Source organism: Poromitra crassiceps, assembly GCF_964638095.1.
Source record: "Poromitra crassiceps genome assembly, chromosome: 8".
Classification (NCBI taxonomy): Eukaryota; Metazoa; Chordata; class Actinopteri; order Beryciformes; family Melamphaidae; genus Poromitra; species Poromitra crassiceps.
Window position 1 is genome coordinate 11,087,364 of NC_139629.1, and position 16,799 is coordinate 11,104,162.

The window sequence follows — 16,799 nt, forward strand, 5'->3', positions numbered from 1 at the left end:
CAGACACACATCCCAATAGGAATATAGTGATTTTTATAGAACATAGCCTCCGTCATAGGTAGGCTACTCAATGCTGAGTTTAGTGACCTTATGTTATTTAATGGTCTCACTATAACATTATTCTTACAGGAACGTAGGCCATGTTCAGACTAGGAGGCCAAATCTGATTTGTGAACTTTAATGACGTATTAATGATTCTATCCAGATTGGTTTTATGAGTCTGGACCGGACGCTCCAAGTCTGATTTGTGTCACTTGTCCCAAACCACATATGGAGGTAGTTTCCAATCTGCTTTCGACTGATGTGACTTCAGTGTGGATGCGCTGATCACCCAAATCAGATTTGAGTGTCTTTTGCAGGGGGCGGGGACTTGAAGAGCAGAGAGCAGACATGCAAACACTGCCAGAAACATTGTATGTTGGCTCATTGTATCTGGACACACAGATCCGACTTGAACACTTGCCCAGTCAGTGTATGGACATACTCCCAAATCAGATTTGGGAAACCAATCAAGATAATGATGATTAATGACTTTAGCAGCAAATAGGATTTGCCTGTAATGTGAACATGGCCTTATTGTCTGCGACTGCGCAGTACTCAATAGTGAATTGATGGCAACAACTTTATCATACTTATGTTTCTATTATCATAACCATTTAATTTTGATTGTAGAAATGTCTTTAATTTCTCCACTGCATAAATCAATTATCCGTTAATATTAACATAGCTTTTAAAAAGTAAGCTTAGTTTCAGAGTTTTTAAGGGATTTATTGACGATGCAAGGTTTTTATATTATATTACATTAAATTACATTACATTATATTATCACAGTCGAAATATTAGAGTATCACATTCGAAAATATCATAGGATTTCATTTTCTTACGGGATATCTCAGCCACCACCTTTGACCGTGTTTCGGAGGCAGAACAGATAGTGGGAGGGCTTTGCAGTCTTGTCTTCAGTCTTGCTGGTGCTGGTGGGTGTGTTTGGTTCCTCAACTCCTCGTCTCCCTCTCCGTTCTGGATCTCCAAGGCGACAAGTAAGTGAAATGTCTCAGCGTTTTGTTTCAGCCTGTCTGCAGTATTTACACCACACGCATTTACTATAGCCTACCATAAAACACGTTCTGTTACGTTCACTGAGCAAAGTGCAAACAAAAACTTGTCTGCAGTGCACTCACACCAGCCTCAACGCGAGAGGCTGAGTCACTCACACCAAAGAGTAGACTGTTGTAGAGGGAAACCTTTATTTTTTTACAACAGCGCTGCCGCCACGCCATTTTGGCCTGAAAAAAACCCGCCGTTTGCGCAAATGGGACAACAGCAGTCTCCTTCAGTCCAAAATGGCGGATTTGCTGTGCGCTGATGTTGCAATTGTTGTCAGTTCCGTTCCATCAATGTAAACTCTTTGCTCACACGTTCACTTTCGCATGACAACAACCATCGACTCCATGCTGACAACTGACATGCTTTCAGTAGCCTACGAAAGAACAACAAATCGCCAGAAACTAATTTGGCTGTTTTGTCAAAGTGGAACGTCACTTCCTGCTTCAGCACTGTACCAGAGATTTTTTTTCCCATAGACATTTCGTAAAAATAGTTTTACTCCGTCGAACCAAATGGTTCAGCTAACGCTATAATCGGGAGAGACCATAGAACATTTCACTCGAGTCGGACCAAAACCTAAAAACAACAACATCGAAAAAATATTTTCTTTAAACCCGCATTTTTCTTATGTTTTTGTCCCAGTGAAATGTTATGCGATCTCTCCTGTTTCTAAATATATCTGTACCGTTTGGTTTGAACTAGTAAAACAAACCTTTAAATCTTTAATTCATTAATTAAGTTTTTTGAGAGAAAAAAAATTGGAATGAAAATGCAAATGTTTTTGTAATCAAAGATTCAATATACAGTAGGCTACATATTGGAATTTTTGATATGCCTAGGCTTAGGCTGGCTTTGGTGAAACTTTAGTTGTGTTGAAACTGATGTTGCAAATGATTTGAATGGTCTAAACCCTCTGCAACACACTTGAAACTTGTCTGAAACTTTGTGAAACTAGTTTCATGCAACAGCCAATCAAAACGCTGAAAAGTAGGCTGTTAAAACACTGATGGCTCTCTTTATTCTCCGGGACAGCCATAATGAAAGAAAGTAGCCAGCCAGTGGCAGAAGAAAACCTGATACAACACGTCCAAATTAATATCCAGCTAGAAAACGATACACAATAAGATACAAAGATGCAAGTTAGAATGACATTCCCCACTTGATACAATATAATCTACTGTAGCGAGAGAGAAAAGGAAAAACAAGATGACAGATGAAACATTACCAAAAACAAAAGTAGCTAGCTTGTTTTAAACAAACTCATGTTGCATGAGACTTGATTATTTTTTAATTGCTTTGTGTAAATGTCAAGTTGCATGACAATTATGTTTCATGCAATTTGCAATCTGCAACTAGTTGGGTGAAAGTTTCACAGTTTAAAGCCAGCCTTATACTTTTTTCAATAGACATATACACCGGGATTTCATCCACCATTTATTTTCCCATTTCGTAAAATGCCTATAAGTTAGTAATAGTTTTACTTGGTCAAACTGGGTCAAAGTAAACCAAGCAATTCAGCTATAGAATCAGGAGATACTATAACATTTGACTTGGACCAAAACTTAAAAAACAACATTGAAAGACAAGCGCGAATCCGCAATAGCTGCGGCTAGTCAGAGTTGTCATGTTGTCACAATGGCCCTGTGCATAAGTGATTTGTAACAGACATTGATTATTGTCATAGACATGTGACATCATCAGTGCTGTATCAGTAAATGTGACTTATCTGATGTGTCATCACACACATGTCATCAGACTTTTGATATGTTTACACTTCTTATTTTTTCTCTAACTCATAGCGACTGGCAAGGTTAGGCTGCCTACTGCTGCATTTCTATGGGGGAACGAAAACACTGCGGAACACCGGAAGACGGGGCGGGTCTTCTTCTGTCTTCCTGCCTGTAGTAACGCGTACGACGTGAGGTTAACATGACATCATCGGCGACCTGGCCACTCGGCCCCTATTGGCCATGTATGACATCATCCGCGACCCACCTATCCACCTTCTTTCTTTCTTTCTTTCTTACACAGATGTCACAGATTACCACTTTAACCTCCTTAGTTTTTGATGGAAATATCTCTTGTATTCTGATAGAATACCTGATGGCATCATCACTGAAGAGTCTGGTTCATGATGACAGCCGGTACCAGAAGTCCTTCAAGCTGTTCTTGGAGCGCTCATCTGAGCATCAGTGTATGCAGGACTTCATCCACAGCACTCTACCAGAGATACTGGCCAGGTAACCTGCCACCACACTATTGCCGCATTTCGACAGCATAGTACCGCATACTGTAGTATATCGCCTCTACTCTACTCTCTTTTGGTAAGACCCCTACAATGGGCCCCACCCCTAACTGGTCGTCATAGCAATGCTGTGTATATAAGGAGATAGCCTCAGAGGCTCCATTTATAGTGACCCTACTTGTCCATACATGTACAATTAAAGCCCCTACATGGAACTTTTAACTGGTTATATGACTTACATGAGCAAATGAGATCATCGGTGAGAAGTCTGGCTACTATATAGCTATAGATAAATGCCTGTGTGCGGGTCGGGACAGCAGGAGGAGGCGCGCCGGCAGGCCGGGCTCAGTGAAGCTCTGAAGAGGCTGAAGGCAGCGAAACAAAAGTCTGCTGAAAATGACAGGAGAGTTTGAGAAATCCCAATCTGGGAACCCAGAGTCTATTTTTATTAGAAAAATAGACTCTGGGACAGCCCTACCGTTTTTCCCAGCTTCCTGTACAGCGCACCTCTCCTGCCACCGTCACTTCCTTTTCCGTGTCCGTGCTCCACTGTTTACAGTCTAATAGCAACTTGCGCCGCGACTTTACAGTAATTTTCCACTGGTGTTGTAAGACGAGTTGACGTCTTCTATGCAGTGTGTTTATGCGTTAACGTTATTAGCAAATAGCCAAAATGGATGCGGAAAAGGAAAGCGGTTTTCCCCGTCCATTTCGGCTCTGACGAACAAACTGCCGGCTGCAGCGCTCTTCTGCACCTTGCGGATGTTTCCTGCTATATGGACACGAGCCCCCCCTCCCTCCCAAATATCATAATGTTATCCAAATGATTTGGCGGCCCACTTGCAATACCTTTGTGGCCCACCAGTGTGTCCAGGCCCACAGGTTGGAAATGGCTGGTTTAGATAATGCCAGCTCATCGTCAGCTAGCTAACCATATCTGGTCAACTATCTAACCACCACTGTCTTATAACGTATCTCGAAGCTAGCTTTAGTAGTGGCTAGTAGTTGCATGTTCTGTTGGGAAAACAAAGCTCACCTGCCAGTGTGGCTGGTAGAATTGACAGTGACACACCACAGCCACATTTGACCCATCTTTGATTGATTGATTGATTGATAACTTTATTGAAACAATAATAGCAGGTATGTACAAGACAAACACAACATCAACATATTGCTCAAAAGGAATAAAACACAATAAAGCCCGAGGGCTTGTTTCCATTGTGGTCCTTGTGTGTGGGACAAGGCGAGTGAATCTGTATGCAGGTATGAGCGCGTGTGTGCGCGGACAAGAACATACACAAACAGATGATAACATTTAACACTCAAATCAAAAATTCTAAAACCTTAAGTGAATGGTTAATTAGATACCTAATAAAAATGCATCAATCAATAAATAATAAGATAGAGACCAGCTCATATACTAAAAACAGGAACCTACCTAGGGATTTAAAAACCCGCCTATTCAGGGGACATAAGAAAAGGAAAATAAAAGGTTTAGGACCATATTTGGGAGCTAACCAGCCATTTTTTCAAGGCAAGCTTAAAAGAGAACCTGGAGTTAAGTGTCTTAATACTCTCAGGGAGTTTGTTCCATAAAATAGCTGCTGAGTAGGAAAAGGTGCATTTACCCTTTAGGGTTTTAAATTTGGGGGGAACAATGTTGGAGGTGATTCCTCTTGTGGTTGTGGTTGTGGTTCCTCTTTGGCAGTTTGACAGGTGTTAATTACTGTTAGTTCATGTTAATATCTATCTTGAAGGCTCACAGACTTGTGCTCTTCCTTTAGCATCGGAGATGGGAAGTCCCAACTAAACGTCATTGGAGTTGGAAGTGGTGCAGGTAAGAACACAAACAGAACACTTAAAACTACCCCTGCATTATCTTATGTGATTACAGTGAGAGTAGCTGAACAACCTCTGTGGCAGACGGCTACGGTGGGGAAGCTTAAGCATTCATATGTCAAGCTACTATCAGCACGGTGCTGTCTTATGGCCCTAGACGCTTACATACAAATCTTTACCCTGATGGCCTGATCATTTTCAAGGATTGGTATGCAACTGTCCAGCTGTCAGGTTAATCTTTTACCTTAACCACAGACAATTTCACCTCTGCTCCAAAGTGTGATCGCACTTTTGTCTCCAACGCTTCCATTTATTTCTAAGAAGTTCCCCGCTACTTGTCCCTGAGTGCTGTTACCTTTTAGTTCTGTCAAAACCAATCCTTTTCATTTACCTCGTGTGTCGCTTCACTAATTGGCTATATATACATACATACTGTCCATTTGTCTGGAGTTGTGAATGGTGCACAAAAAAGTCCAACATACACGTCACACAGCGCAGTGTGTGCCCACATGTGAAGCTTCGTACACAAACTGCACACCTAATGTAGTAACTTGCTATATCCATAGCTCAAGATTCAAGATTCACTTTCATAGCCGCAGTGAATAATCAGATTACTAATGAGAAATTTAACTTGAAAGATTGTTCTCTCCACCTCACTACATTTGTTGCAGTGGTGAATGATCAGATGTGTGTGTGTGTGTGTGTGTGTGTGTGTGTGTGTGTGTGTGTGTGTGTGTGTGTGTGTGCGTGTGCGTGCGTGCGTGCGTGCGTGCCTGCGTGTGTGTGTGTGCGCCTGTGCGCGTGCTACAGACTCCAACTCCAGACAAACAGACGGACAGACACTCCGCCAATTATAGTAGTAGGATAACTGATTTTCTATCATTTATTCTCCCCTGGTTTTCAGTTTAAATGATTTCCCCCCTGTGATGAGGCTATTGCAGCCAAATTCATTATTTCCTGGAAAAGAGACAGGTGGTATCTGACAGCAAACGTGTGAGGATTGCGATGCTGTGTTAGCTGACAAAATTTGCAAATTATTTGTTCATATTGTGCCCGTCATTCTTCTGGACATTATTTTAATGGTTTGTTTACCGCAGTAATTTTTTTTGGTCAAAATGTCATCTTCAAGAAATGATCGAGTGGTTTTGAGAATAAATAAAAAAAACTCTATGCCGGTGCCTCTAGGTGAGATCGACCTAGAGATGTTCTCCCAGCTCCGTCTGAAGCACCCAGGGGTGACAGTGGATAACGAGGTGGTTGAGCCTAGCAGCCAGCAGCTACTTAACTACAGAGGTACAGTCCTTACAGGCATACACTTCTCTGGCAAACATTTATAAAATATACCACACTGAGATTTCTCAATCAAGGTCCCAGAGTCTGGAGGAAGAGTGGAGAGGCAGATAATCCAAGTTGCTTGAAGTCCAGTGTGAAGTTTCCACAGTCAGTTGTGATTTGGGGTGCCGCGTCATCTGATGGTGTTGGTCCACTGTGTTTTCTCAAGTCCAAAGTCAATGCAGTCGTCTACCAGGAAATTTTAGAGCACTTCATGCTACCTTCTGCTGACAAGCTTTATGGAGATGCAGATTTCATTTTCCAGCAGGACTTGGCACCTCCCCACACTGCCAAAAGTACCAAAAACTGGTTTAATGGCCATGTTATTACTGTGCTTGATTGGCCAGCAAACCTGAAATTAAATGACCTGAACCCCATAGAGAATCTATGGGGTTTGTCAAGAGGGAGATGAGAGACACCAGACCTAACAATGCAGATGAGCCGAAGGCCACTATCAAAGCAACCTGAGCTTCCATAACACCTCAGCAGTGCCACAGGCTGGTCGCCTCTATGCAACGCCACATTGATGCAGTCATTCGTGCAAAAGGAGCCCCGACCAAGTATTGTTACCTGTACATGAACATACTGTAGTTTTCAGAAGGCCGACATTTCTGTATTAACACATTGACTGCCAGCCGTTTTTTTTTTGCTGTAGGTAGCTTCTGCCAAGCCGTTTTTTGAGGATTCTGGCTCATTTTACAAGAGCCGAGGATTCTTTTCTGCTTGGAGTTTGTGAACACAAAGTTCACAAAAGTACTAATAGAATGTGTGCTTTCTCTGTCTAAAAGAGTTCGTTTGTAGAGTTAGTAGTTATGTAGATATTAGCCGTTGAGTACAGCATGGTTTTAGCGTCTGAGAGTGAAAGCTGAGATAATCGCAGTTTTGTGAAATTCAATCAAACAGGCAGAACAGTCACTTTAACCATTTATTTTTGGCATCAGTGAGAGATCAGACATCCAAACAATATAGTTCCGAACGCCCTCTCCTTCAACTCCTCCCTCCGTGGGCGTGTCTAGTGGCTTTCAGCCTGCGTTTGTCACAAGCGAGTGCTCTGCTGCTGCTGCTGCTGCTGCGAGTTTGAGCAGCCTCCCTCCCTGGCAGCGAGTTTGAGCAGCCTCCCTCCCTGGCAGCGAGTTTGAGCAGCCTCCCTCCCTGGCAGCGAGTGTGGATAGGGCTCACTCGTCTCTTGGGTTTGAGAGCCCCGATGAAGCCCCGTGCGACTCTAGGCTTTATGCTGCCCACCCAGTCCATTTCTGGAACCCCCCACCGCAGCAGCGCGAAAGCGTCCCCGCCTACAGTATGAGAATGAGGCTCGTTCGTTTCTGGGTTTTCGGAATGCGTGCGATTCTGGCCTTTCTGCAGGCGTTTCAAAGTGTGTTTCACCCATAATCTAATATGCAAATTTGCAATCCCCCGTGTGCTGCTGCTGGCGCGGCCGCTCTCGGGCGAGTCTGGTGACTGATGACTGTAAAATCGCCAAGACATTTCCTTGAGAATGGAGGAAGCAGCCGCGGGAGGCGGCTGCTTTTGGTTGACTTTCTCTCTGTCGGGAGAGCACCGTCGCCACCTAGCTGGTCGGTAAAATAGATTACACACATTCAATACTTCCAATATCTCCATAGGAGACGCGGGGGGCATTGATCCACGTAGCACCATCAAAAAAAATATATATATTTTTTGACGACTCAACTCGTCGTTGGCAGTGAACGGTTGGATTCTGTTTGACGACTCAACTCGTTGTTGGCAGTGAACGTGTTAAAAATCTTTTTCTTTGATTGGTCTTATGTAATATTCTAATTGTGGGTTTTCATTAGCTGTAAGCCATAATTATTAAAATTATAACAAATAAAGCCTTGAAATATTTCACTTGGTGTGTAATGAATCTATAATATATGAGAGTTTCACTTTTTGAATTAAATTACTGAGATAAATGAACTTAAACGATATTCTAATTTATTGAGATGCACCTGTATGTCCTGTTTCCATCTACGGTAGTTTAATGATGTAAAAGTACAACTTATTATCTTTCTAGTGATATATAATTTTAATAATTTACTTTAGACTTGTCTTTACCAGAGTCAGAAAAGGGACACTATCGCTGGTCATTTAGCTGCGAGCTACAGTGTGTCGGCCACCCCTCTTTAGACGTTAACATGAACTAGAAAAGAACAATGCGCTTCGTGTGCTCAATTTCTTTACTATAATTATTATTACAATATTATATAACATATCACCTGTGGTCTGCACTTTATGTGTCATGGAGTGTGTCTGTGTGTGAGAGAGAGAGAGAGAGAGAGAGAGAGAGAGAGAGAGAGAGAGAGAGAGAGAGAGAGAGAGAGAGAGAGAGAGAGAGAGAGAGAGAGAGAGAGAGAGAGAGAGAGAGATAGAGGGTGTTTGGGCAGGGCCGATTTTACCAACGGGCTGGGGCCCGGGACATCAAGGGGCCCAAATTTTTTTTTTTTTTTTTTTTTTTTTTTACATTGTGACATTGTTAGAACATTGGACTTCACCACTCTAGTCAAACGCTTTGCCACGGCAAAAGTCAGGAAGAAGACATTTCAGGTACGAACAGACTTGAATACTGCTTGATTGATTTGTGCAATAATTGAATAACCATGTGTGTGTGTACTGTAATAATAACAGCAATAATAAATACTAAATAATAATAATAAAAGTGCTTGTTGTGACATCTCAGTGGCAATGTTTTCTTTCCAATCAGGCTGTTTATGAAAGAACATGATGGCTAAACCTACAGTTTGTGTTTGTAAGTTAGAATGCTGACAGGAGAGCAGGTGGTGACATGAAAGTTAGTGAGAAAAGGAGAAGATACTGAATAATGACATCACAACAGTATAATCCTAATGTTGATTTAAAATTAGATATTCCTTTAAATACGGCTAAAAAAGGTTAAAAAAAAACACTCAAATTTTTTTTTCACTCCCTTCCGCTTGAGGGGGGGGGCCCTGCAGAGATGAATAGCCCCAGGGCCCATGAAGTGTAAAATCGGCCCTGTGTTTGTGTATAGTGTGTGTTGGACTGTGTGTGAAGCGTGTGTTGGACTTTTATTGTGACATGTGACTGTCTGTTTTGTGTCTGTAGCTTTAGTGTCGAGGAAACCAGCTTTAGATTACATCAAATTCACCTGGAACAAGATGACCGCCTCCGAGTTCGAGGCGCACTGGAGAGAGAAGAAGATGACCAAGAAGGCCGACTTCATTCACATGATCCAGGTTGGCATTGCGGCGGCGTCTCTGGCACGGATCTGTCTTTGTGCGACATCTACAGTTATTACTCATTTAGTTGGGCTACATTGCTGCAGTACTGCCTTAATGCCGTGGCAGCAGTGTGGGGGGTCTTTTGTAAAGAACAAAGAAAACCTTTAAATAACACAACTGTGTCGGGGTTCGGGGTTCAGAATCTGATTCTGATTCTGATTCTGATTCTGAACCCCGACACTTGCACCACTGTGGCATCAGCACCTTGGAAACGCAGTACTAAGGTTTCCAAACGAAATTAGTAACATCTGTAGGTCACCTTCATTTGGCAGCGTGCTCCATGGAAATTAATCCTATTAGAACATCTGTCGTCCATATAGCGTTCTAATGAGCTGCTCGGTGAATCCAGTTAGCAGCTCATTCTCTGTGCTGAATCAACAGATGCTCTACTATGTCAAGGATCCTGGCGCGACCATCGGCTTCTTCCGCAGCCTCCTCCACAAGAACGGAAAGCTTCTCATCATCCTTGTGTCTGGTAAAGGGGGTTGATCTTATGCGGGATCATTAACTTTAGCTTTAGCCTGAAATGTAAACTTCTCAATGTTCTGTTATTGTGATTTGTCAAAACTCATTTGCATGGGGAAAAAGGATTGTGATCACATCAAAAGTGTGTAATAGCTACTATGATCCACAGCGCAAACTGCAATTAGTTTCACATTAACGGCTGTTGACATGCCTTTGTTTACATGCTGTAGCCTAACCTGTCCCATCTTCCCATGTGGCCCGCTCCAGGTGAGAGTGGCTGGGGGAAGCTGTGGCGCACCTACAGGAGCCAGCTGGTCGCCGAGGACATCAGCCAGTGCGTGACCACAGAAGACATCAAGAGCCTGCTGGACGCGGAGGGGGCGAGCTACCGCCGCTACGAGCTGCCGTCCCAGATGGACATCACCGAGTGTTTCGTCGAGGGCGACGAGAAGGGAGAGCTGCTGCTGGACTTCCTCACCGAGGTGCTGGACTTCAGCCACACGGCCTCCCCCGAGCTGAAGGCAGGCGTCCTGGAGCTGCTGCACCACCAGGACTGCAGCGTGGAGTCTGATGGCAGAGTTATCTTCAACAACAATCTGGAAGCACTGGTGCTAGACCCACTGTAGTCAGTTAAGAATTGTTTTAGGCGTATTCATCATTGATTGTATTATAATTAAGCTTTTAGCCTTTGCGTAAAGTGAAAATATCTTGTTGTTATTGTTATTGTTATTGTTGTTGTTTTGGGGGGGAGGGGTGTAATTAAGCTTTTAGCCTTTGCGTAAAGTTAAATATATATATATATATATAGTATAGTGGTTTTTTAAGTTGTAATTCATCATTGATTGTATATAACTAGAAGTGTGTGTGTGTGTGTGTGTGTGTGTTACACTGTCACATATTATGTCCCACTATAGGCACATCTGTATAGTATGCCTAAATGTAGGCTACTGTACATTTCATACAGATTTTAGATGTTATGTGTACTACTGAATGATACATGCAGTCAGCAGCATACATGTAAATAGAGATGCAGCCTACTGTATATAACCAGCTGCTTTCACTGTTCAATCAAAAGGATTTTTGCTAACATACCTGAAGTAGTGGCACCATCTTGAGGTGAACCTCAGTAACTGACAGAAATACATGAGTCTGCCTTTCCCCTGTAGGATCTTCTATTGGTATTGCAGTAGTAATATACTGTATTTCATTTACCAAATGTCATATTAAGGATATATTAGAGTGATCCAATAAGCAGTCAGTACTTTTACAGCTTCCCAACATTGGGTATTAAAGGGGCCGTAGAAATTCAAATGTCCCTCTGTTTATTATCATATAATAGAACCCCCCTAAAAATGATGGTGCGTCTCAAGGGGTTTATCCTATGGCAGTTAAAGTCATGCCTTCCTGAAACCCTTCCGTTCAGGAAATAAAAAAAGAATAGACTTTGTGAACAATCAAAAACTGAACTAAAGCTATCTTGCCTATAAAATAAATAAACAGATAAAATAATGATGATGGTAATGATAATAATAATACAATCGAAATAACATATATAAGAAATGTATAGAATGAATGAGATGATTTTTGGCTATTACCGCTGTCCTGTGTAGACTGACTTGTTAGGCTGTTGGCGGACTGTAGCTACATGAGGAGCAGTAGTGGAGGACAAACTCTTTGAAGCTCCTGTACAGCTAACACTCATACAGTCCGTTATCAAATCAAGTTAAACATGTGTTTTTACAGCACTGCAGCAGACAAGCCCCAAGAAATGTATGTCCTCAATTAACCACGTTCAATGAATATTAAAGCTGTCTTTGAATATCAGCGATGTATTTTTTGAGCGTGGGAAACCATCCTGATCACATGACCTCACATTCTGTTCCGTTCTGCAGATCAGTCTGGCCTCCATCCCGCCAGCGATCCAGCGATTTCCAGAAATTCCAAAGTGCACGGACAAATCAGTGACCTGCCTCGTAGTTGACAACGTAACCGTCCAATCAGGTATAGCGTCTCCTGAAGCAATGATTAACGTTAGAGTAAACTGCCATAAGTTCAGTTATTGCAGAAATAACAAACCAAAACAAGAGTATATGTCATGAAGTGGACAGTGGACAGTGGGAAGCAGCACGAGTCAGCGTGAGTTTTCAATGAGTTTTGCAGTGTACCCGAATGCATGGGTGGTGGCACAGCTGAAAAGCATGAATTAGTGTGACGGTGGATTGTGGTGGCCCAGCTGAAAGGCTTTCTTGATTGGTGTGAAGTGGTATATAAAGCTGTGTTTCAGAACTGACTGGCACACTGCTGCGGGACCCGGAAGCATGCTGCTGGACTGAGACAATGCACTCCTTCATGGAAACCAGGCCTGAACAAATGGACGGACAATTCGAGCTCAACAAAGGAAAGTGAACTATTTTATATGCTTGTGAGCTCTCCCTCTCCCTCACCTACTGCCTCAACAGTGCATGGGACGAATGGACTAATAGAGACCGGTTCTGTCTGAGCTTGGATTTCTCCCCACTCAAGTGGACTGAGACTGGATGGAGTAGATCTCCCCTGGACCAATAGAAAGCCCCAAACCCAGGAGAGCCTGACAGACGACCTAGGGTAACGGACCCACTTTTAACCTGCTTGTTTTTATCAAACGTCTCCCCTCGGACTTGTTCTTAATCTGTGTCATTCTCCTGTAGAGCCTGTGGACTAGAGTGGTGCAGCTGCCAGTCCTGGCCCCCCAGCGGAACCAAGAGACATTTTTAACAATTAATAAATTTGTATTTTACCTTTTTCCAACTCTTGTCAAGTTTGGTTTCTAGCTTAGTGTGGCTCCCAACTGGTCCGGTCTTAGAACCTTGTTAACTATTTATTACACTGTCATAGTGTGACATATACACCAGCAGTTTTTCTCAGTGGAAAATATGTTTTCGCCATTCTTCTGAGTGGATTTGGATTGGATTTGGCAACGCTGATTGACCGAAGGAGCTGTCTGTCAAAGCAAGTACTCTGAAATTGCTGTAGACGGCTTGGAGGCCAGACTGAACGAGACATAATATTTCAGAGTTCACAAGATCAGTATGGTTTACCAGGCTAGTATTTTTCCCCCAATACAAAAGACTAAGCGAAGAAGTTGGCAAATACATTGACTTCATAGTCAAATTCCAAAACATTCTGATTGTTATCGTGAGGCCGCATAGTAGCATACTGGTATCTCTGAAAACAAAATCTTAACGGTGATATGGCACCTTAATTTATGCATGACTGTAGACCGAGTTGACCTGTACCCTTCTGTCTTTTTCAAGCCAATTCGCAGAGTCAGAAGATTTATTCCAGTCATTCCGGTTGCTTGGATACAGTGTTTCGACTGGAATGCATTGAAAAGGAAATTCGCTCACAAAAGTGCCAAATCCTGAGGCCTGAGCTTCTCTTGTTTCTACTGCCAACTGAACACGCACTCAAACAGAGCAATGGAAATCTATTCATATCTAAAAGCACTTGGAGTTTAGAAACACTTCCCCTTGTTTCACCCTCTTCCCCGTCTCTGAAGTGAACGCTTAGCATCAGAAAGAGCAAGGTGTGTGTTCAAGAATGACGGCAGCCTGCAGGCAACTGGAGTCCTTCCAGGACTGTCTGGTTCTTGTAAACCACCTTTTAACACCAGTGTTATTGAGAAGAAGAAGTAAAAAACTATAGGCTGCCGCTATAAGCTACTCTATTCTCTCACCCCACGACTTATAAATAACGGGTTTCCATTTTCAAAACGTGCGATTTGCACGCCACACAAAAATTTCAACTGCACATGGAGCGTATCAACTGCCAAGATCGGAGACCGGGTGCGTGCAGTTGATACTGTACGCTCGCACGCGGAGACCGGTGCGCTGACGCAGGGCTGGGTGTAGCCTCAACGCATCAGTCATTCTTCCTTCGGAGTCTCGGATGTGTGGCCCCTATATCCACTGCAACGTCGGCTAAATGGCTGCATGCGATATACACATTATCAATCACAATAAAACTGTACCCACCTCCGAGACAATGTTGTTATCCATGATGTGGGTGCCCTGGCACTCCCAAATAGTGCGTAGTTTCCAATACCGAGCACTTTTTCACATGGCGGAGCCGATGCTCAAAATGGTAAACTGCAGTACACCCTCCCAACCACTGAGCACCGAACAGATACATCCGGCGCTGTGGAGCACGTAAAAACTTCAGCACTGGCATGTGAAAAAGGGCTCGGTATTGGAAACTATGCACTATTTGGGAATGCCAGGGCACCCACATCTTGGATAACAACATTGTCTCGGAGGTGGGTTTTATTGTGATTGATAACGTGTATATCGCGTGCAGCCATTTAGCCGACGTTGCAGTGGATATAGGGGCCGCGCATCTGAGACTCAGAAGGAAGAATGACTGAGTCTCGCGTTGAGGCTAGGCTGGGTGGAGACCAGTGCACTCATGCAGGGCTGGGTGGAGACCGGTGCGTTCACGCAGGGCTGGGTGGAGCTCACGCGGGGCTGGGTGGAGACCGGTGCGCTCATGCAGCAGGGCTGGGTGGAGACCGGTGCGCTCATGCAGGGCTGGGTGGAGACCAGTGCGTTCATGCAGGGCTGGGTGGAGACCAGTGCGCTCATGCAGGGCTGGGTGGAGACCAGTGCGTTCACGCAGGGCTGGGTGGAGACCAGTGCGCTCATGCAGGGCTGGGTGGAGCTCACGCAGGGCTGGGTGGAGACCAGTGCGTTCATGCAGGGCTGGGTGGAGACCAGTGCGTTCACGCAGGGCTGGGTGGAGACCAGTGCGTTCACGCAGGGCTGGGTGGAGAGTAGACCAGTGCGTTCACGCAGGGCTGGGTGGAGACCAGTGCGTTCATGCAGGGCTGGGTGGAGACCAGTGCGTTTGTGCAGGGCTGGGTGGAGACCAGTGCGTTCATGCAGGGCTGGGTGGAGACCAGTGCGTTCATGCAGGGCTGGGTGGAGCTCACGCAGGGCTGGGTGGAGACTGGTGTGCTCACGCAGCAGGGCTGGGTGGAGACCGGTGCGCTCACACAGCAGGGCTGCGTTATTTCGAATCCACATAGGCTCCGCAATAACCACGCCCTGTGCCCGCCTACGCAGCAGTCAAGCGCCGGGATTGGCCAGGCGCCCATGCTCACAAACACTGCAGGGCTCGCAGCCAAGCGATTTCATTAACCAACTGAATAGCTCTTGAGAGCGGACAGCGATTTCATTAACCAACTGAATTGCTCTTGAGAGCGGACATTGAAATTAATTATGGTCACAAACTGAATGGGTGAATTGGGTGGGAAGTGAAAATGGCTAATTTATGTATTCAAAGCAGACCTTCAAAACAGGAAACCCAAAGATATTACTCTTGGGGTTGATGCAGGTTGATGGGACTTTCTCACAGGGCTTTCTGAGGAGAAAGATCATTATTGCCTCAAATATCAGATTAAGACGAGATGAAAAAAGTTGCGCTATAAGAACAATCTAACTGTGTTAGTTTTGCTAAGAAGTTTTGATGGAGAAAAATTTGTTAAAACATTGTTAATTTACCCTTTTACCGAAATCATGTTGGCAGCAGCACGCCGAGCTGCATGCAGGCTGAGGCCTTGTCAGTGTGCTTCGAGCGCACCTGGAGCTTGTCAATAAATCATCGTCCCATTGGCTCACGTGAGCATGGGCGCCTGGCCAATCCCGGCGCTTGACTGCTGCGTAGGCGAACAGGGTGTGGTTATTGCGGAGCCTATGTGCGATTCGAAATAACGCAGCAGGGCTGGGTGGAAACCGGTGCCTAAACATTAGGGTTGTCCTCCAACCCAGGTTTTACGAGTGAGAATGAGGATTCTCACAAATTGGGCCTTGCTGTCCTTGCTTCGCTTGGGGCAATGACTGAATGCTTGGAGTGACTATCCTCAGCCTGTGTGCGCATTTTGGCTCATTTCCACCACATTTTACAGCCCTGCACAGCCCGTCACCACTCGGCTCTACTTGTTTCAACCCGATGGACGTTCTGCTTCGACCGCCGTTCATCTGCCCCCGCCCACACCTGGTCGTCATAGCGACCGCATATCTGCCCTCCGCCCATGTTCCGAAGTAGGCTATAACATATAACGTTACAATTAAATCCATACACAGAACTTTTAAACTGTTTATGAAATACTGGTGCCTCTAAATTACCTACAGTGTACATAAGCAAATGTGACAATCGGCCAGGAGAATGGATATCACTTTGTTGTTAGTCAAAACTCACATGCGCTGCGTGAGGGACGGGCGCGAGGGACGGGGGTTGCGCTAGAGTGAAGCCTCTACCCCGGCGGCCTCTCACCAGGCAAGACCGCGGCTTCACCAAAGCGCCTGCGGCCTAGCGGAGCCGACGCAGCACTGAACTACACAAGCGCTTCCTGAGAGCAGCGGACTTTTGGACAATTGAAACCACCGCCACGATTTTATTTCACCAGAGGCGAAGGCAGCAACACAAAAGACTGATGGAAAAGCATAACAGAAGAGAAGGTAAGCCCCCACTAAACTGGTATGCAGCGCTGCATTGACAGT

At 44.5% G+C, this 16,799-nt stretch overlaps 1 protein-coding gene across 3 annotated transcripts; it reads left to right on the forward strand.

Annotated features, from left to right (window-relative positions):
• The first annotated feature begins 975 nt into the window (after positions 1–975).
• On the forward strand, positions 976–13,001 carry hnmt (histamine N-methyltransferase). 3 transcript variants are annotated; one of them, XR_014552938.1, is made up of 9 exons: positions 976–1,040; positions 3,203–3,347; positions 5,137–5,189; positions 6,377–6,484; positions 9,623–9,753; positions 10,180–10,273; positions 10,531–10,888; positions 12,156–12,867; positions 12,951–13,001. XR_014552938.1 is itself a non-coding variant. In XM_083641458.1 (7 exons), exons 2-7 carry the CDS (start codon positions 3,211–3,213, stop codon positions 10,887–10,889), a joined length of 882 nt encoding a protein of 293 aa, XP_083497584.1. In that variant the 5' UTR covers positions 976–1,040; positions 3,203–3,210; the 3' UTR covers positions 10,890–10,909. The 3 variants fall into 3 exon arrangements, 2 of the variants coding, with proteins under 2 accessions (XP_083497584.1, XP_083497585.1); XM_083641458.1 differs by lacking the exons at positions 12,156–12,867; positions 12,951–13,001 and having other exon boundaries at positions 10,531–10,909; XM_083641459.1 differs by lacking the exons at positions 976–1,040; positions 12,156–12,867; positions 12,951–13,001 and adding an exon at positions 2,953–3,079 and having other exon boundaries at positions 10,531–10,909.
• The last annotated feature ends 3,798 nt before the right edge of the window (positions 13,002–16,799 follow it).

Excerpts from the sequence above, each read along its gene's own strand:
- hnmt (XM_083641458.1), top strand. The coding sequence starts at position 3,211 with ATGGCATCATCACTGAAGAGTCTGGTTCATGATGACAGCCGGTACCAG. Across the intron at positions 5,190-6,376 it reads TGGAGTTGGAAGTGGTGCAG|GTGAGATCGACCTAGAGATG; the intron begins GTAAGAACACAA and ends CGGTGCCTCTAG. Across the intron at positions 10,274-10,530 it reads TCTCATCATCCTTGTGTCTG|GTGAGAGTGGCTGGGGGAAG; the intron begins GTAAAGGGGGTT and ends GGCCCGCTCCAG.